The sequence below is a fragment of the Gastrolobium bilobum genome, unplaced genomic scaffold (assembly GCF_033153095.1).
Source record: "Gastrolobium bilobum isolate Gb01-03AN ecotype WA unplaced genomic scaffold, APGP_CSIRO_Gbil_v1 utg53380, whole genome shotgun sequence".
In the NCBI taxonomy this organism is placed as follows: Eukaryota; Viridiplantae; Streptophyta; class Magnoliopsida; order Fabales; family Fabaceae; genus Gastrolobium; species Gastrolobium bilobum.
The window spans coordinates 320,863-342,500 of NW_026897886.1; the positions used below are offsets into that span (position 1 = coordinate 320,863).

Here is a 21,638-nt window from a genome sequence, read left to right on the forward strand (position 1 = left end):
TGAATGCGCTGTTGTTGCTGAGTGAATAAGCGGTCTTGTCGTATCCGCTGTGAGCCTATCTGCTGTAAGAAAGCTAACTGAATGCGTATCCATCCGCTCAAAGATTAAAATAGTCAAAGTAAAGATCTTATAGAAATGCCAAAAACATCTTTTTTGATTCTCCGATCGGCTCACCGAACACCAACCAAGTCGTAACCATATTCCTTGATTTCTAAATGGCAGCATCAGTGTCGGCTAAAGCGGTTAAACCGTCGATCAAATGGGGGGCTGACCTAGTGACAGTGTAACGTAAGAAAATAATAAGAAAGATCAATTCTAAAATTCCTTCCGCGTCTGATGATGCATATGCCGTGCCTGATTATGCGTATGCTTTTGCGGCTGTTTCGATTTCACTCGTTGAAGAATGTCTTTCCTTTGCAAAACTTGTATCCGGCGGGTTAGGTTACTAAACTATTAAAAAAAAAGTGATAAGGTAATATCCGCCTTCGGGCTTTGAAAAAAGGCTTCGTACCATCAATAATATATAGATAGATTGATTGACTCGCGGTTAGGTTAGTAGTATACGACAAGCAGACCAAACGCCTCCCTTGGCCTCCCGGCTGTAAGTCAGCCAGAAAATAAAAGAGACTTGCTATTTCCCCACCTAGGATCCCCAATAAAATAGCTTTCATAAAGTGAGTGAAAGATCAGATTGTTACAGAAGACCAGATCGAGGGAAGAAATCTACTCTACCGGACAAGAAAAGGCCCCTGGTCGAAGCGAAGCGCATGCGATGAGGGAAGAGAGAGACCACCAATGCAAGTGGATCGACTTAAGCATCGATTTCGAAGGCGACAACATGAAGCATGAAAATAGAGCCAGCCACTTTTTCTCGTTAATAATGTTACAAGCAACAACGAGAAAATACGCTCTTGGATGCATGCCCCTATCTCCCACCCATCGTCCTGATCTTGGCTTGAAGTATCCAAGTAGCGCTAAAACGAAAAAGCGAACTATTGGAATTATTGTCTTGGGCTTAGCCCTCTTTTACACCAACTCAATAACAAGCACCGAACAAGGATGAAAGAAATCTATCACATTACTAATTAAAATGAATTAAGCATTCATATTACGTTACGGCAATCCTACACGCCGTCCGTGCAAGCAGGATACCGCGGTCAATGCTGTAAACAGACCTAGCATCATGCCATCAGAGCTCAATTCAAGCAGGAATCGGCCGGTATCGAGCAGTCGCAATTCCTTGGGCGGTGGCCCCGTTAGCTGTTAGCTGGCTAAGAAAGACTAACGTAAAGAGGCATTCCGAGCCTGAAATGTGGATGAATAAGAAACCTTTTAATATCACCGGATAGCAGAAAGATTTTTTGTTCGACTGAGAAATGGACGCCTGTTGAGATGGCTTGTAAATATTAAAGAAGATATCTGTGGCCTGCGGTCGGGAGCTTGAGAGTAATATGCCTTGACCAGTAAGACTGTGGATTGATTATTGGCATCTATCAAATCTTGTCACCCCGCTTCTCTATAAAGGAAAAAGGGGAGGAATCCCGTCCGCCTACTTATTATTCTGACCAATATGGTCAGATCCTTTTTTGAGAAAAAATCTCCAGACTAGCTTTGCTGACGAGATTGATTAGTGCCGCACTTTGACACCTTAACAGCTGCTTCCCGGTACGGAAATAGCTGCCCCATAGAAGATAGGCTTTATTTCACGTAGCTGACTTTACCGTCAGCTCCATTTTCATAGTTTTTCGCTATGTTCGCAGGCAAGTGAGACGATCCATCAATGAATGCCCTTATCTGCTTCGAAAGAACCGGTGTCATCCAAACATGGTGAAGAGGTGGCAACTGGATCAATAATAGCTGAAACTTCTACTGTACAGGGTTCGGCTTGCCCAACTGTCCAAGCTCAAGGGAGATCTCTTTTAGAATATAGAAAGCAGACTCAAGGTGCGAAGTAGCTTTCATCATGAGGAGTCGTAGGGCGAAAGGAGTAGAAAGAAATGAATTCCTACAAAGAGGAAGGGGTCGAATGCTATAGGTAATGCATATGATATGGAGGGAGAAAGCCTTTCGCTTTTATTCAGTTTTTATGTATGTATCGGCTAAAATTTCTACTTTAAGGCACCTCTCTTATAATAACCGCCTGCCTTTCTTTAGGGCTCCCATATGCCAATCCATCCGGCAAAGCTACATAAAAAAAAAAAGCATGCTTCGGAGAGTTCAAAAAAATAGATTCCAAAGGGACTGGCTCTGAAAGAATAGGACTTATTATACCATGAACGGACTCCTTGTCAGGAAGAGATAGAGAGAAGGCTTTCCTGGCTTCTCTCTTTCGCCTTCTCGATGCATTGCTTGGGTCTTCATTGGGCACTAGTTGTGCACTAGCTCTTCGGTGTGAATAAGAAAGTGTCAAGTGATTGACTCTTTCGGAGGTGTGGCTAGCTCTGGGTCAGCTGTAAACTCTTGTTCAAGGAGTGAGGGAAAAGCAATTAATAAATTTAACAGGCAAAGGGCCAAGGTGAGAAAGACCAATTAAATCAATTTCATAAATATGGTCTCCTCTTGTCATCCCGGAAAGAATCTCTGCTCTGCTTGTTCACTCCCGATACGCCTAAGCCGAATAGAGGGATATGGTGTTTACCTAAGTGGAACGGCAGCGCAAGCTCACTCTTGAAGAGACTTACATACCACTAGTCGTTTTTGTTTGTGTATTGAATTTTGTTTATGCTCTCTTCTGTGGAAAGTAATGAAAATGCTTCGGTGGTCAGGCTCTTAATGTTTATTGTATATTTATGGTCCTTCCATTAACTACTCCTTGCTCCCACACCAGACGCTACTACTCCTTCGGACCCTGTTGCTTAGTCCGTTCGTGTGGTACCTTTGACTCTTTCTGGTGCTGCGCTGCTTAAAACTAGGGTCCGTGAAGGTAAGGATTGCTTTCAAAGGTAATGGACGGTCAGGATGACGGGTGCTTCACCTCCCTTTCCTTTCATGGTCCGGGTTTGTTTGCTTCTGCCCGGGCTGGTGACCTTTCCGATGTTGCGATGATCTGGGTGGCTGCCCCTGCTCGGAAATGGGTCCATATGTATGTGGGTTCAGGAGGAGGAGGACTTCGACTCCCAACTCTTTCTTGATCAGAGAGTTGCTGCTCTTTGAATGTCAACAGCTTGTTGATTCCTTGCGATAAGTCAGAAAACGTCCACCATCGGACATATTCCAAGACCATCTTGCCCTCTCTGTCATCCGGCATTCTCACGAAAGCAGCCCCGGTGCCCTTTCTCATCATATGTGCCCAGTACCCCGCCAGTTCCGAAAGGTTAAAGATGACGCGCTTGACGTTGTGACCGGGTGCCGGAATGAATTGGTCAAAACAAAATGGTCTTGCAAACCGGTGGGGATTTGACGGTTCTGCCCGAAGTTGCCCTGTCGTAACGTCAGAATGCCGCATCGCATGGAGATCTGATCAGATACTATCCTGGATGCATTTTCACAACAGCAATAAGTAGCAAGGGCCCTTTTCATCGACCTTGTCGACCAATCATACACAAGATTTAGGGCCTCTCTTAAATACCATGTAGGGCCGCCACGTGAAGCTCCTCGGATGGTATTTCAACGGATAATGCGGATAGAGTGGATGGACGCCTAGCCGAGAATCCACGGACACCTATGCTACCTGCCTTTACGGAAGAGGTGAGGCTCCAAATCCTTAGAAATCAGTCTTTCATTCCCGGATCTCCGAACATTACACCTTGTAGAACTTTAGTAAGTAAGGGAACCTCTGATAGCCCCAGTGAAAGAGACTGCTCAACCTTGACTGGACTGCCATAACAATTGATGGGTAGGAGCCTACTCTAACTAAGAGCAGCTTCTCCTCCACCGGAACCAGGTTCCGATGCGATGCTTGCTAGGACCAGGAGATGAGAGATTTGAGAAGGGCTTTTCACACCTCAGAAAGCAGATAAAGCTAGCTCATTCGAACCTGCAAATAAGGTAGTGATGCCTCTTAACCAAAAGAGGGGGCGCCCTACTTAAAATAAAAAGCCCTCCATCTATCGATTCTTGAGATGCGACTGAACTAAGACCTGTACGTGTACGGTGTTTAGAGTGAAGACATACGCTTTCTGAAACAGAGAATCTCCACCCTAGCATGCATTTAACGTCCTTAGCCCGCATTGATCAATATCAATAAGAATAGCAGTCGTATAGGTATAGGTTAGTGCTTCCTTGCTTGCATCCTTTCCTCTCTTTCTTATAATGAAATAGATATAGATGTCTCGACTGCCGAATCCTTATCCTGCAAACAACTCGATTCTGTTGATTCACTGTCCATTTGTCCTTCAACCGGATTAATGGTCAACGACTTTGACAGCCTTTCCTTCACACAAGGTTTTTCATCCTTCTCCCCCGCTTAGGACAGAAAGGGGAAGTAGCGAGATTACGATTCCTTCGTGGGAAATCAACGAAGGCAGTCGCTCCAGCAGCTTTAGTACTTAGTGAAGGCCCCAGCCCTTAGCCCGGTTCTTCTCCGGCTCCACCAGCAGCCTTTCTCAGCTGCTATGGTTCCCTTCCCGCAATGCGAATCTCTATCTCTTTGCGGCTACGGCCTATTCTAATAGGACCCATATTCAATCTCTTAAGTGACTTCTTAACACTAGCTAGCTCTGGACCTACCTATATTAGCCATGAGCGATCGCCAAGCGGAGTTGAAAGAAAAGTGAAAACATGGCCTTAAAAACTTATCTAAACGCGACCGCCCGGTTTAATGAGAAAGAAGCTAGATCCTTCAAGCCTATGTAGATGACTTGAATAGTAGGGTTCAAGCCCAGCAGGAGTGCATCCAGGCCAGGTTATTCGCAGGGAATATCAAAGACTTTAGGAGGAGTTGGTTGAGGGCCTATATTTCTTAGATCGAGTGACTGGCCCCTAAAGGGCGGAATTGACTTCTATCTCTGTTGGTTGGCGATTTGCCTTTGAGCGAGTAAAGTCAATCCTATCAGCCTGTCAGCTCAGCCAGTGAAGTTACTTCCGTTCTTGGTTCACTTTACGATGGAAAAGTCTATCTTCTTGTTGTTTTAGTTCTTTCCTTCTCTGTCTTTGAAAAACTGCCCTTTCGTAGTCAGAATTTCGTGGAAAGAAAGTTAGAGGGAAGATTCTTTAACGTTCGTGGCAGTGAAGTAATGAATCCTATTTTCATTCTTAACTCTTTTTAAGGAGTGAAGCGCGTTTATAATGTAAGCAAAGACTCTTTATTACGGTCTCCGGAGAGAGGTCTGAGAAAGATCACCCCTGCGCGGGGACCTAAGCCCGGAATTCCATTTATTTAGGAAGATGAAGACTTTTTCGATTCCTACATCTTCCCCCCAACCACAGTCGTTAGTAGTATGGGCCTTTTAATTCCTTGCTTATGGATGGGAACATGCCTTCTGTTAACCTCCCCTCCGGAACTTATTCAACCAATTAGTCAATCCGCCTTTCCTTTCACTCTGCCTCTTTTTCCTTTTGATTTCTCTGGGTTGGGACTTGCGATTGATTCGCCGAGCGGGAGTGACATGACTTTTGCTATCTATGATGGTTCGGGAGTTATTGAAGCAAGCAGTAGTCATAGTGCTGGTGAGCAGGAGTCAAGTAATCCGAACGTTGCAGTCTTTTTGGGAAGCATAGTTTTGGTTGTCTTACTGGCCGGAATGCTTGCTTCCAGGATTGAATAGTGATTGGGCCTATCCTATCTAATTAGTGAGTATTTGTAGAGCCTTTTGCCGCGCTTCTTTATGTTTCTCTTTATCGATCGGGACGTCTTTTTATTTGGTTTTGAATCCGGATAAAATTCAACACGTACATGAAGTGGATTGAGAGATGAGTCTAAGGTTCAAAGAAAGGCTTTAGCGCCTGAGATCAAATCCCTCCTAATCACTAGAACCACATTTGACCGAGGGGATGTAGAGGGGAATTGAAATCCTCATTCTAATTTTTCTTTTTCTATCTATGGTTCGTGCTTTCTTATCCGAAGGGGAAAGCCCCGGCCTACAGCACCGCTATGAGAAATCCCAACCCAGAGAAAGGAATTTCACCTCTTCTAGCCCTTTCATTTCATTTCATTTAAATAGGGCGGCTAAAAATAGCTAGTATGAAAGAACTGACTTTCTTCTTGAAAAAGGAAATCTGATTCCATAGTCAAGGCTGAGACAAATTCTGTGTTTACTTCGCGATAGCCTTAACTTGACATTATCAAGCCATACTATCTACCAAAATGGATTTTAAACTGACATTCTATCCTATATATAGGAGATATAAGGGTTGCACTTCCGCTTATGGTAACTGAACTTGGTAACCAAACTCTTTCCCGGCAAGAAGATCCAACATTTCCTTCGGGCAAGTTCAGCTATAGTTGGGAAAGGAACGACTTTATGGGGATGCCCGTCTTGAACTTATAATTGATGTATGATAGAGCCTCCGGCATATAGGCCTATCTCGCTTTGACTCTTCTCACGAATTGGATTTGAACCAATATCTCCGGGCGACTTTCCTTTTAGTCGATCGTGAGTGGGTCTGTCGTCCTCCTAATTATAGTCCTCCTAAAATCAATAGCATTTCGTCGGAAAACATCCTGTCTTTTTACCTGAGTAGTCCTATGCATAGTCAGTACTATAGCCCCAATCATGGCAACTAATAAAATTAGACTAGGAACCAAAAACCAGACGAAATAGTAGGTATAAAGTAAATTGCCCAATGTTTCCAAATTAGTCCAACTTCGTACCTTTCCGGCATAAACCGTATATCTAAGAGAGGTCGTCTTTCTTTGGGTTGGTAGTAATGGAATGGTTTCATTATCTAAAATGAAGAACATTTCCCACCAAAGGATCAGTCCAATAATACCACTCACTGGTAAATAGCGCAAGACTTCTTCGTGAATCTCAGCTATTTGAATATGGAACATCATAACAACGAATAGGAATGAAACGGCTATAGCTCCTATATGAACTACTGGGAAGATCATAGCGGAGAAGTCGAGACCTAACAAAAGAAGTAAACCTGAAGTGTCGCGAAAGACTGGGATGGGAAACAAAACGGAATGTACCGGATTTTTAGCACGTGCAACCATCAAACCAGAGACCAAAGCAGGGCTCGACAAAACAGAAAGTATCATGGTACGTCGTCCTTCCCTGAAATGGAACTTTCATGCTGGAGCAAGAACTAGCATGAAAGTCGATCTATTACGACCAGCGCGGTTGTTCGTATTTCATTTTCTTATTCCAAGCCTTACATGCACTAAGTGACTTATATCCACAGTAAGGGCTATTCTAAAATGCCCATTCCTGTATCTCTTTGGTCAGCCTCTGGTTTTAGCTATGTCGCCAGTCCAGTAGGGAGACCACTTACTTCATTAAATTATTTCCGATAAAGCGCGAACCAAGATCCGTGATACGAAAAACACCATCCGATTTCAAAGTAGCACGATCTAATTCAAAAATTTCACCTAATTGAGCGCGTCTAGCATATTTTTTCACAGTAGTGGGATCACTATAACCGACTCCATTGAGTTCGCCGCCATAAAACTCAACGGTTACACCTACTTGTTCAACACTATACTTCGATTCTGCCCTTCGAAAAGGAACATCGGCTCGAACAATTCCGTCTCCGTCTACCAAAACAACCGGAAATGTTTCAAAAAAGGTAGGCATACGACGTACAAAAAGTTCACGTCCCTCTTTATCTCGAAAAATAGGATGTCCTAACCAACCCACGGCTATTCCATCTCCATTGTCCATTGAGCCCGCTCTAAACAATCCCCCTTTTGCCGGATTATTGCCGATGTAATCATAAAAAGCTCATTTTTCAGGAATTTTAGACCAAGCTTCTGATAAACTTTGATTTTCGACTAGCCCAGCACCAACTCTTCGATATATTTCTTGCTGGAAATATCCCTGATCCCATTGATAACGAGTGGGACCAAATAATTCAATTGGGGTAGTTGCTGAACCATACCACATAGTTCCAGCAACAACAAAAGCTGCAAAAAAGACAGCAGCGATACTGCTGGAAAGGACGGTTTCAATATTTCCCATACGCAATCCTTTGTACAGACGTTGGGGTGGGGTTTACGAGTGTAGTTGGAGGATCTCATGGATGATCATCACCCAGAACTCACTCTCATCATCCCCCAACTCTTTCAGCCATTTCTGGACCTGTCGACCTCGTTTTTCGATGTCAAGGTCGTCAAGGTGGTTGTCTAGGATGAGCGAGACATCCTTTTTTTGTACACCTCCTACCAAAATCCATTGTTTTGGGAAAGTACGATAAATGAATGAGAGCTTCTTGCATTTCGTTGTACCGGCCAATCACCGTGACAAATGGCATCTTGAACGACGTACTAGCAGCTGGTCAATACGAGGCTGCCGCACGCCATTATATTGGTCAGATGCTGGTGCCATTGGGGTGGTCAACAAAAGAAAATGCTCGTGCTCGTAGCTCTCCACATATTTTTTTTAGGTAAGGAAGATGGATAGGAATTCTTGGACCTTGCTTCTTCGGGTTAAAAGCGAAATAGAACCGACGAGACTTGAAAGCTGCTTTCTACTGTGGCTTTCCCACCGACCTAAACTAGAATGCCGTTGCTTTAGCCATATCCTTAACGGCTTTTGGATTTAAATATCCTATATATTTCCATTAAACCCACTTCATCGATCTCACCTGCCTCTACCCATTTTACCAGGAAAAACTAGATTCTTTTTTGAATCACTTACAGAATCTATCTGAAAATGAAGGAAACCTTCTTAACCTATATTTGTATGACTAAAATCGAGTTGTATAAAACGTATGGTAAAGCATACATATACTGCCTGAGTCTGTGAGCAGCCCAAGCGAGTGCGCAGCAAGCACGTTCGTTCTAGTCTCATAATCGGTGAAGAAATAAGTTAGCAAAAAGAGGAGCAACAACAGGTTTTATTAAAGGACAGCTCATGATCTTTATCTCTATATATTATGACCCTCTCCATATAGCATTGGGTAGACCTCATATCATAACTTTACTAGGTCTACCATATCTTTCTTTTGTTTTCTTTTCTTTATCCCTTCAATCAAATCGGGATTCCTAGAATGACATCGGCTTCGAACCATCTCCAGCGGCTTTTGACAAAGACTGAGAATGCGACTCTCCCTATATCCATATATGGGCTTACAGCGCCTCTACCTTATTTGTGCAAGGCGGATTGCCTCTTCGCAACAGCAGCTTGTTCACCTGCCTTTCCTTCCTGCAGACAATATGGATCAAAGCCCTTCTCTTCCTCAACAGGGCATTCGTGCCGAACCCCTTCTTTCAATGTCTTGCCATTCTGAATGTGCAGCTCCTTCTGTCCATCTTCCTTCTACAATGGGATAATCGGCTTCAGAGTCCTCCTTCCTAGCTGCCTATTCTAGTGTCAAAAAGGCATTTGCAAGGTCTTTCCACTTACTAATTCCTAGCCCAGCTACAATTGCACAATTTATACAGAATGCTTTCATCTGTATTCAAAGCCATGAAGAAGATCTCCTGGATCTTGTGCCATTGAATGACGAAGTGGGGTTTAAGATTATGGATGTTGGTCAAGTCAAGCTGAAGATAAAGGTCTTTGTGGTAACCTAAGCCAGGCTTCCAAACGTAAACCAGGTACAAAACAGGTTTCCAACTCTTTACCACCTTCTGAACCTCCTTATTAGGCTAACCAAGTCCAGTCAGAGGTACTGGATAACCAGTTAGTTGGGATTAATCGACGTTCTCATCAGGAAAATGAGAGTCAGAAGTCTAAGCACCCAGGTAAAAATGCTAGGAATTGCTCGGTGTTGAAAACCTCGAAAGCCTTAGGAGTCAGGCAACATAAAGATGCTAAACTATCACCTCTCTCTATGAAGAAAGCGGAAGCCCAGGTGATGAGGCTGTTGACGAAAACTCTAATTTCAGATACTGACATGGAGGTAAACGAAGCCCCGAGGGTTGAGTCTATGTAATGAAGATGTTTTTGTTATCTTGTTTCTTTTTGGGCGTGGAATGGAATTTTCGTGTTGGAACTATAAAGATGCTTTTAGACCTAAATTCCTGCTGGCTTGTCAAAACTTGAAAAGTCAAGTGGAATCCCCCCTTGTTGGCCCTTTTTGGGATGAGAATGGATTTGATCTCGTTAGGTGGACTTGGCCGCTGTTATACTATATATCGACCTTGTTCTAATAACGCCTTCCTCATAGGACTTGTTCTTTCTTTCTGGTCTGTTCTTCTCTCGTACTCTCCCCAACAATCTGTAGTGCGCAACCTCTTAATAGGGAATCACACGTTCCTTTCTCTTCTGACTTATCTTCGGTCATTGGCGACTGGTTTCTTAGTGTGGCATGGATCTTCCCTACTTTCGACGTTGACGTTTATAGAATGGAGTCTGTTGGGCCAGGGTAAGAGTAATCTCTGTCTAATCACCGAGTCTGCATTCCAATTCGGTCACTGTTCGGATGGTGTTCACCTGACCGTTTACATGCTATTGTAATCGGCATGCTCCTTTATCAACTTAGGTTAGTGATTTGCTCTACTTTAGATCTCTCTTGTAGATGCGCTCTTTTTAGCTGCTTTCTTTGATTGGAAAACTCATGCTAGGGATTGGCCTGCCTCTGTATCCGCCTTACCAGCTTATACGAAGGAAGTCACTGAGAGACCAGATTCATCTAGGTTGGCTACTTATTTTGATTTGTTTTCTGCTTTGCTTTGGCTATTCTTCGATCTCGAAAGAGTGAAAATCCCCGCTTCCCTTGAACTTTCTTCTTTAAAGCCACGAGCCGGGAACTCAATTAAATCATTTAGCCGGGCATGAGCTCCCTCCTTGCTTTCTTTGCTTTTGGTGAGTTATTTTATCCTTTAGTGGAGCAGAACAGACAGCGCTTACCCGGCGAAGACAGAGTAAGTAGCAGCAAAGCAAGCCGGATAGACAGTTCTTGTCTCAGAGCTGGAGTTAGCGTCTTCCCATTACCTATGTAAGCTGTTCTTTGAGTTTGATGCTTACTTTCCCTCATAGTATAGGAGAACGAATGTAGTTAAAGAAGCTACCGAGTGAAGGAGATTTTGACTTGACTACCGTACGAGCGCTAAAGCCCCCTTTTTTTTTCCCTGCATTTCGGAATACCTGAAGTCATTGAGCAAAAGAGAGCTATCTATCTTTTTCGAGACTAGCCTTAGCGCCCTGAAAGGAGTTCGTTAGAGGAATCCCTTGCTTGTTGTTTTCTTGCCGGAGCTCGCTGGGTAGTGAAGTGGTCCGTGAAGGTTAAATCACACTTGTGTTAAGCAAGCCGAGTAGTCAGACTTCACATTGATTGAAGCAGCTGTTGGAGAGAAGACACCAGTCAGACCTGCAAGCACCGGGTAGTACGCAGCGGCAGTTTTCAATCATACAATGTGTACTCGTAGTCTGACTTTTAGCGGTAGTCAGCTGTCCTCGTTCTCCTCTTTTCATTGCCCTATTGAGTAAGGGTCGGTGTTTGCAAAAATGTCGAGCCGACGGGGTCAGGTACCAGTAGTGACAATGGCAAAGGGGGGGAGCTGGACACTGCTGAACCGGAAGAGATTGCTCAGGATGAGTGTCTGGGTAACAAAGCCGAGAAGGGTGTAGTCAAGGTGCGAGTTTAACGAGCGAGGAGAGTGATTTGGCCCATAGAAGCGAGGATCTGGAAGAAAGGGTTGGTTGATACTGGGTCAACTATGGCAGTGACTGAGGGGGACTTGTTCTGTGATAAACAAATGACTCCAAACAAGAACCTCAGGGCAGCCAATCCTAAGAAAAGAGGTGAACCTGAAGCAGTAAGAGTAAGCGTTCAGGTGCTGGTGCTATGACCTTTTTTCCACCTTTTTCGAATCGAATGATTCAGCGCTCTCAGAAAGCGGATCAAAGGCTTCCTATTCAACGGATTCGGATTATTCATTCTACTTTAGATGCTTCGGATGCTTCCTCGGCCGCGCAGTACGTACTTCTGTTTGGAGAGTCTGTTCCTTACTTAGCTAGGACTTTGAGTGACTAGAGTAGCCCCTCTGTATCCGAAGGCGCCTTTTTGTTTATGCACCTGAAACGGCTTCCGATTTGACTTACTTATAGTAAAGTGGATCGACCCCGTTCAGTAGAATTACGAAGAAAGAAGGCTAGGCTTCTTGAACCAGAGCTAATTCGATCTTCCCCTTTCGACAATGTGTTTGAATAGCAAGCAAAAGTACCACGACCGAACAATTCAATTCGGTTAACAAACTACTTCTAGAATGAACTACATCCATCAACCGGCATACCTTTCTTCTCGTAACTACGATCTGTCTTCGGTGTTGATATGATCTTTCTATCAAGAGAAGATCGGGAATTGCCGCTAGGCTTTTCTTTTAGCTCTCACTCATCCCGGGCGATTCTTATTATTCTTGGCCACTAAGGAGTAGTTGTGGCTTTTGACCAAGAGAACGAGCTAGACAGAAAAGGTACCACCGAAAGAAGGTCGACCTCACCCCCTTTGGTAAACCGAAGCAGAGAAAGAGGAAGAAGCAAAGCTAGGCCATTCGATTAGGGATGTTATCACCTGTGCGTACTATCTTGAAGAAGGAATATAAAAAAGAACCTTCTTCTTTTTCGCATCTCCCAAGTTCGAATGCTTTTATGCTGTTAAAAGAAATCGAATACCATTCGTGACCCAATTCAAAAACGGAGTGACTGAAGACCTCCTCCCCCTTTCCCGCCTATCCCTCCCGCAAGAGAGGACTCGTTCTGGCTTTAAAGAGCCTCTTTTTTAGCAGTCTCGCCCATAAGATAAGAGAAGATTGACCATCTCTTCTTCCAAGCTTCTTTCTGCTTCTTCTCGGCGTAACGAAAGAACTAGATGAGGAGAGGCCTCCGGTTTCAAATCCCTACCCTACGCCTTACGAGGGCGCCCTAGCCAGATTCACTCCCAAGGGTCAATCAATCAAGCCTTTGAAACTAGTTCAAATAGTCGTCACAGTCTTCGTTCCTGCTTTCAACGAGACTTTATTAGCTGCATCAGCTTGTAAAACTCTCTCTCCTTCACCAGGAAAGGGAGAGCGGACAAAGCCAGACGATTTGGGTTGGGTAAGAAGAGCGTACGATAAGAGTAAGCAGACGATGTCGATAGAAGACGATTCGTGGGATCTTCCTCAAAGTCAAAGAAAGAGAAAAATGAGCTAAAGAAGGTATGCCCAGCCCATGAAATTAGATGTCGAATGAGTACGATTTCGAGCATAAAGAGAGAAGAAAAAGGAACTATTTAGCAAGAATCTAGGTTTAGCAAGATAGCTGCCAGAAAGACTGAGCTTAGGTGCATAGCGCTTAAATAAGTGGTTGAAGAGTAGCTTTCCATCCCGACAATGACTACTGACTTTCCATTTTTGGGATTTCACTTAAAAGACTGGACTTCAAGCAGCAATGAGAGCAAAGGCAAGGAATTGATGCGCCTCGAAGAATGGGGCAAGGCAAATTTCCAGACAATGGCAAGTGCTTGAGAGGGAGCTGTGAAAGAAGGGGCTGCTAGATAATAGGGAGCTCTTGAAGAAGAAGGGATTGCGGGGTGAACGGCATTCTGTTGTACTACTAACACTAGCTGTACTAGAGTAGTTTAGTAGCGCCTTTTGAATCAAATAGGCGAACCCTTTCCGAATCCGAAAGGCGAACAGCCCGCATTGCAAGCAAATAGATAGCCCCCGCCCGTTTGAGTCGTTGCGAGCCGGAAAGCGTACCGGCAGTTTGAGTCACGAAAGGGCCGCTTGCTTAATCTTTATTTTATTATATATATATACAAATATATATAAAAACAAAGAAGAAAATCATTTTTTTATCCAATTGTTCATTCCTGGGAAGAGGAAGAAGCAGATAGAGCAAAGGCCTCCTCTTTCCGTCCACTCTTCCCGAAGTGAGCGAATTGCATGTAGAGATCCGTAGGGGCTTATAGTTTAATAGGTTGAAACGTACCGCTCATAACGGTAATATTGTAGGTTCGAGCCCTACTAAGCCTACCACCCCCTTCTCTTCACCCGATACAAGAAGGCAGTCGAAGTCCCCTCCACTCTTCATTTTATGGGAAGACATCGCGTTCCTAGTCGATTTCCCTCATTGCACTGTCCCCTTAATGCTACGAAGTGAAGCAGGCATAGAGACCATAGGGTATCTATCCTGTGATCTTTCATCAACCCCGGCTCGGTATCGGTAGTCGAAGTCTTTCCCTGCCTGCCCTGGTATGAGTTGAGAGTATAAGAGGGAGTCTTATTCTACTCTAGGCTCACTCCACCCCCTTTGTCTTATTTCAGGAGGGACTAGATTGTTAAGAAATCCCTGACTCTGTCTTTGGGCTAAAGCCTATAGTTCCCTCCTCACTAACGGAAGTCTCTTAGTAAGTAGCATCCGCTCTTCCGGGGGGAAAGCCTAAGTAAGGAGTATTCGCGGGCTATCCACAAGCATTAGTTCTCCCCCTGACCTGCCTCCCAACCTCAAGATCATCAGCGGACGACGCCTTCTTCCGAAAGTCCTCCCTCTTTGCTTTGCCCCAGCGAAAGAGACTGAAAAAGATCCGTATCCGATTCCTTGGGTCTTGCTGCGTCAGCTACCGTAGATAGGAGTTTACTTTAAAAGCTTAGTAGTAGGAAGGAAGCAAAGAAAAGTATGCCCTACATGTCAACAGGGTGGAAGTTCAAAGCATCGAAGATGAGTACATGGAAGCACCAATGAAGAAAGTCCAGAGTGCAGATATAACCTTCTCGACAGAAGACATCTTGCTGGACAGGAATAAGCAAGCATACATAAGCGGCCTCTTTATCTCACCGGTGACATCGGCGAAAGAAAGAAGGCTACCGCGGGTAGAGATCGACCCTGGGGCCTCCATCAACGTGATGCCACTGCGGGCCCTAGCCGATCTTGGAATGAATTCCTACGAGCCGGCTAAGTCAGACCAAGGTGACTATTCCGGGGTACAATGCCGACTCGCAAAGAGCCGCAAGATTCGTCTCTTGTGTGTGCCAAACATGGGATCTGAAGACTGAGGTCACTTCTTACGTGATTGACGGTGACACCTCCTAAACTTCCTGCTTGGATCCACAGCGTGGTACCTTCCACCCTTCATCAATGCTTCAAATACGTTGATGAGAAGGGATAAACTGGGTATTTGCCGACAAGAAGCCCTTTTTTAAAGGAGTCTAGGCATACTGTCTGTACGGATGCGCGTCTTTACAACGACGGCCCAGCCCAGACAGTGATGGATGACGAAAGCCCGCCAGCGAAAGCCGAAGCACAGGTTCGTAGACCTCTCCGAATCCCAAAGTCGAAAGCTAAGGGATTTACGGTCAACGCTATCTCAAAGAGCATGACCCCGTTGACGAAATCTCTAAACTGGGGCTGGGGGAATTACTTCAACTCTCGGTAAAGATGCCACTTCCTGCATTACAGCAACCTTATCAGGCAGAGGACCCTAATGGAGCGACATTCGTCCTCCCAATGGAAGGTTTTTTTCCTCATCTTTCACAGGGTAGCCCGGAAGTCTTCTTATACGCTGGAAAGAATCGTCACCGATGGTGAGATAAGAAAGAGAAAGTACAGTCCGATTGCAAAGAAGCGAAGGACATGGGCTATGACCTTGAGGAGCCTGTCGGGCTGAAGTGAAGAACGGTCGAGGCAGAAAAGTACCCCTCGAGCCGCATCTAAGTGAAGAAGAAAGGGAAGCTTGGCTAGCCGGCCAGTACGTCGATCTCAGAAAACATAGGCTTGGGCTACCTGCCAACTCCGCTCCCTGCGCCGAAAACTTTGTCTGACGCCGAAAGTTCTGGAGATCTTTCTTTCAGATCTCTTCCAATTGTCTATAAACTCTGTCTCCGTCAAACAAAGAGCAAAGAGACGAGAGTCAGTTCAAGAATAGGATGTAGAGCCTGTGCCCCCTACAGAGGACGAGGTCAAGTAAATGGATCTCGGGACTGTTGACAATCCTCGCCCTGTATTCCTAAGTGCAAGCTTCTCAAATGAAAGAGATTTGACAGTACATGGATCTACTCAGATAATTCTTTGATGTTTTCGCTTGGAGCTACGCCGAACTGGACTAGACCGAAAGATAAATGAGTTAGCTCAGGCTCAGGGCGTGAAAGAAAATAGATAAGAAAGGCGATTCCTGATCTGAAGAGTTTAGTTGCTATAGTGGAATCTGTTGAATTTGGGAAGGCTCACAGGTTTGTTTGGTGGTATATCCTTACATATATAAGTAGTTTTGATCCCGGCTCCGGTCAAATGGATTTAGGAAAGCTTCCACGTGACATCCTCAAGTTAGTCTTCTGCTTGAACTGTCTTATCGAAAGCTAAAGGTAGTTAACCTAGGGGAAGAATCCGACTAAGCTTTGCCTTGAACTTGGCACCTTACCTTCTAATCCTTTGCTTGGGAATTAGATTCAATAAAGAGGACTCACGGATTGGACAGTGGCACTGGAATGATAGCAAGCATCCCTTCTTCTCTTTATTGGTATGAAAGAAGTAGCTAGGACCCATCTCCCTCACAGTGTCCTTTCCTTTCGCGGATTCTCTAAGAGCGGCATCCACATGATCAGAAAGTAGTGACGAAGGGTCAGGTAAAAGTGCTAAAATGCAAAGAACGGAAATGCCGACAACAGCCTTTGTTTGGGGATAGGAGCTTCGCCCGGCGAAACCCCATGCTTTGAGAGTTCCTTTCTGCCAGCACTTTCTTTCTCTACCCGGGAGTCACTTCATCAGTACCTGGGGCTACTGTCCCAGGATGCCAAACAAAGGTATGATCCATACATGGAAAGTGTCAACTTTGACTCACAAGCGCCACCCTCACCGGGTAAATCCGGAGAAGGGCAACTGCTTCTGTAGGTAACGACTCAAATTCATATTTTCATTTATAGAGTCGTGAACCAACGAGTCTTTAAGTAAGTGGGCGTTAAGCGTAACGAGCTTACAGGAGGTAGAAAATCTTTGCCGTTAGTCTTTTATAAAGAAATATTCAAGCTAGGCTAGTCAGAGAAGGAATACAGGTAAGAAGTCGAGAAGTCAACTAACTTATAGTGCTTTCCACACCCCGCCCCGTAGAGGGAAATTTACCTGTGAATGCGGTGCGGGCCACTGCTCTCCCTTTCACTCGAAACAAGAGTTCCGTGCCAAGCATAAAGATTGAATCAATAGGACCGTATTCTAATCCTAGAAATGCCATAACTCTCTTTCTGAATGTCTCGACTTTCTTTCTCAAAAAACCGGACAGGGGTGCGGAAATAGCAAGAATGAAATGAATAGGCTCTTGTCAATAGGTTGTTTGGCAGCTTTACGCGAATCCACACTAGCTAACTTTACACAGAAGGACCACCACCATTGATACATTGATAGTGGATTAAGTGGCAAACCTATACTATGCCCAAGTGCGGAGATACTTAAGTAAGGGTATCCTATTGCTAAACATCCGGCTACCCATAGTTTGAAGGGAAGAAGCCCATGTCTGGAGCTATGCCACTGTAGAATCATTAATATTCGCGGATACTATTAATATTATCGGACACAACAACCAGAAGCCATATCTTTCGAAGGAAATGAAACTGAGAATGATATAATGAAGTAAAGAAATATAGAATTAGAAAAAGCTAGAGCTGGGTATAAAGGCTTACGACCTGGAGATTCTTAGCTTGTTAGACACAATCTATGTTACTAGCTATTCAGTGGATTCCTAGCCCTATGAAACTCCCTGCTAGTCAGGTCAGGCCTTAGGCCAGATGGGGAAGAGTTAGACCTCCCCAGGCAAGCTAGGAGTAAAGCTGGAGGGGCTGGGGAATATACAACAATTGTACAGAATTTGACTGGGACTTCCATTTGATCCCCAAGAAACCATTGGTACGTAAAAGAGAAAGGGCTTTCAAAAAGAACTTTGTAGTATTATCTCACATAGATAAGAGAAATGCCAGAACGACTCTAATAATCCTCCTTCCTTTTACGGATGGGTGAATCTGATGATGAGGAGGTAGGGGCATCGACATTATATACGATGGATGACTCTTGTGATCCGATCAGGCATAGTTGGCATTCCCGACAGTGGAGAAGCTGCTGCTGGTTTAATCCCTGGTCTTTGCCATTGAAAATCCTCTGTTTCAGGCCTTAGGTTGGCCACCGAACGACGCCTAATAGCAGAGGAGCGGTAGGACGCTTACATTCTTTGTGAGTGATTCCCCGGTAGCAAAGCAAGTAGCTAGCGAAGGAAATTAGGACACCTCCTGCCCAGAGGTAGGCATCGATTGAAAATGCTGCAAGAAAACAGCGTTGTCAAAGTAGCGCCTCTACTGTTCCCTCCTTCCCACCGCCCTCCCCTCAATGGATCATCTCGTTCTACTTCCAAGTAAATAGGTTGGACGGACTGATCATCATGTTCATTTTCTTATGTAAAAAAACCACTCGTATATCGATTTCAAAACTATCCTTATACTTCTACAGATGCTTCATTGGCATCTTATTCATCTGAAAGAGTGTGGGATGTTCATCGAATTCCTATTTAAGGAGGATTGGATTACGCCTTTCTTCCAGTCCTTTATTCTGGTTCTATACCCATGTATTTCCCTTTAACGCTGTGTCAAGGCCACAACGAGCGGAATGGAACTTCTATTTCGCTATTTCTTTTGTTGGAACTCTGTAAACCCCTTTCGAATTGAATGATTCAGTGTGAAAATCACACTCACTCTCTCTAGACCCAACCAAAGCCCTTCACTCAACTCAAAATAGCGTCTATTAGAAAGCATATCATGAGTTGAAAGACTCGTTACAACTTGTGCTTTTGTCAAGGGCAAGGGAATCACCCGGCTCATTCACCAGAAATCAGCCTAAGAAAGACCTATCCGGAACAAATATGGTTTCGTAGCTGATCCGCCGAAAAGAAAAGACAAGGGGGTGCACTCTTGGCTAATCGGTCTTTCTGGCAAACCTATATTCTAGGGAGGCCGATTCCCTTATTACGTAGCGTAATGGATTCCTCGATAAACCAATCGAGAGAGATGGCAAGACAAACCTAAACCCTAATCCAAGTTTCAGTGCCAACCCCCGACGGGTGGTCAGAGCGGTTGGAGTCGTTCTGTCTTTCCATCCCCGCCTCTACTCTTGGAAAAAGAGTGCGGTTACCAAGCACTAGCTATCCACAGATATCGAATAAAGGTAAAGAGCATTTCTAGTCTATTGCCCCAGGTGGATCCTACCTTCTACCAATAGAGATTCTAACATCGGAAGCTGCCGATTCATTCTCATTTGGTGGTTTGGCCGTGCCAAATCTATGTTGTTGGCTACCTTCTTGTGGGCTAGTTGAGACTTGTCCTACTTGTTGGCTACGTTCAGCAGCTACAGAGCAGTTTTTCGAGTTCGGATTAGTTGATGGCTTGGTTTGAGCTTGGTGCACGGTTTCATGAGGTATTCAGGGGCGTGCTTATTTCAGAGACTGAGTTATCAGCAAAACATCGGGATGCTAGGAAAGTTCTAGTATATCCTTCTTAGTCTTTGGTTACCCATGTGAACCTACAGGACATGTTGGCAAAGAAAACGCCAAGTGGTGAGGCGTAACCACGCTAGCCTAGAGGGGCGATAGCTATATAGAATCCTTTTCCTTCTTGTCTACGATGTCTCCCTTCGAGGTTCGATAGTAGTTACTGTCACACTTGAGATTCATTCAGATTATCATATAGTCAAGGTCAACTTCTTCCTTCCATCATAGCTTCTTTTTTGGCCGTATTGATTGATATCGCATGATAGTCAGTGACCCTTTGTCATGATCGTGCGTGACGGCCCTTTACTGTTTTGTCATTTTGACATTGAGGGCTTGCTTTGAAGTAGTTTCCGGCGAGGTATTTATATTTCTATTTGAGGGACCGAGACATATTCAACTTACTAGAAGCGAACTTCCTTTCATTTAGGAGCTACCCAGCCTGAATTTAACAACAAGAGAAAGAGGGAGAAAGGGAAAGCCAAATTCACCAAAAAAGCCTTTGTAGCTCCAGGAACACAGAAGACTCGGGTAGAGATCACCTCAGCCTCGCTAGGGATATGGGCGCAAAAGACCTTTGGAGACTAGTCTAAGATCTTACTTGACCTAGTCCTACTCTCCCTGCCTTCCTTCCACAACAGAAGATTTGCTTCAGTCTCTCACTTCCTTACTCATAGAAGTAAGCAAGTACCCAAGCTCTAACTGGATCTTTAATTAGCTCGAAGGCTGGTACGAAGTGAAAGGTGTGCTTTCCGTGAGTGAAGATGAATTGGTCCGGTACGCACGTAATCGATTGAAATGCAATCTCTTTATACCTTCTTTTTCCCTGTAGGCTAGCTACCACTTATTCTATGGTTTCTATTTTGAAAGCCATTAGAGCAGCAAGATGGAGCAGTGTTGGTGGGCACATGATGCAGACTGGGAAAGATCTTTCTTACTTGCTTACTTCACTTTCTTAGTTAGTGAGTGGAGAGAAGGACTCATGGGATGAGGCCTGAACGTAGCGTACTCCCTCTATAGCCTCAGAAGGGATATGTAACCGAAGTGTGATATACCCGGAGGGAGGGTATTATACTAGGTCAGTAAGTAGGTCTAGTAAGTCAGTAACAAAGAAAAAGATGTTAGCTTAAGTATCTTGAGTGAGGGAACCTTGGGAAGGTACCCGAACGGAATCCCTTAACTCTCTGAAAGCAATAATAGGTCTAGCTATGTCTTTTCCTTATTCCTTCTTCCTTTCTTCTATGTCCTTAGAGAAGGACTCATGGGATGAGGCCTGATCGGAAGGTATCTCCTTTATATCCTACTATATCTTAAGGTCTTATTATGAATCTTATTTATTTACTGAAGCAGTCAGTCTGAAACAAAGCTCATCAATGAAACAAGCAGCAAGTTCAGAAAGGAAGGCCCGCCTACCAATCAAAGTTTCCAGAGAATTTTTGACATCGGAAAAGACTCCCACTCGGACTGACCGATGGCATTTCTTCCCTGGCCTACCATCCAAGGGCAAGGGAAGTCAATAGCAGTTGAAAGAAGAAAGATACCTGAACTGACCATGAAAGTTGTCTTTATCAATAAGGCCTTACATCTTATTCATCTCTGCTTGCTCTTCCAAGTCTTTCTACTCCTTCCTCCGATCACCACCAACCACAACAAGGTGAACCAGCTCCCGGAGACGAGCATTCTTGCCATACCATTCAACGAGTCCAGTCAAGTTCTTCACACGGTCCAACCTTGCCATTGTGAAGAAGATCGGCTTGCTCCGGTCCTTTAGCACACATCAGTGTTCTTTGTTCTCAACATGGCTGTAAAGGAGCTCCTTAATCTAAGGATGGAAGTAAGTCAACCTCCTGTTCTCCTCTGTGTAGGGGAAGTCAAGACTCGTATCAGCACCAGGTGAAAAAATGTTTCACTTGGGATCAAAAACATCAATCCCATGAACAACTCGGTAGAGCCCAGTAAGAGTGAAAGCATTGTGACTCTCGTCTTGTCCGTGCTTCCAGCTATTTCCTGAAAGGTGCTGGCGATGATGAAATCTGTATGATTCATGGCAATGAGATCAGCAGTTAATTGGCAGGAAAACTCCTCCAACCTTTTCCAGTAGATGTCAGAATCTTGGTACTTTGTTTTATCAAGAGCATGAGCGATGGTGCACTGTG

General features: G+C 44.5%; 1 protein-coding gene and 2 pseudogenes across 1 annotated transcript; all 3 read right to left on the minus strand.

Annotated features, from left to right (window-relative positions):
- Positions 1-6,523: 6,523 nt before the first annotated feature.
- Positions 6,524-7,290, minus strand: LOC133311153 (NADH-ubiquinone oxidoreductase chain 6). Its single transcript, XM_061512172.1, has one exon. It carries the CDS (start codon positions 7,139-7,141, stop codon positions 6,524-6,526), a length of 618 nt encoding a protein of 205 aa, XP_061368156.1. The 5' UTR covers positions 7,142-7,290.
- An 80-nt stretch (positions 7,291-7,370) lies between these two features.
- Positions 7,371-8,093, minus strand: LOC133311170 (photosystem II CP47 reaction center protein-like; annotated as a pseudogene).
- Positions 8,094-20,995: 12,902 nt separating this feature from the next.
- LOC133311171 (sucrose synthase-like) overlaps positions 20,996-21,638 on the minus strand; it is a 786-nt pseudogene continuing 143 nt past the window's right edge.

Coding starts and splice junctions, on each gene's coding strand:
- LOC133311153 (XM_061512172.1), bottom strand. CDS start 7,141: ATGATACTTTCTGTTTTGTCGAGCCCTGCTTTGGTCTCTGGTTTGATG.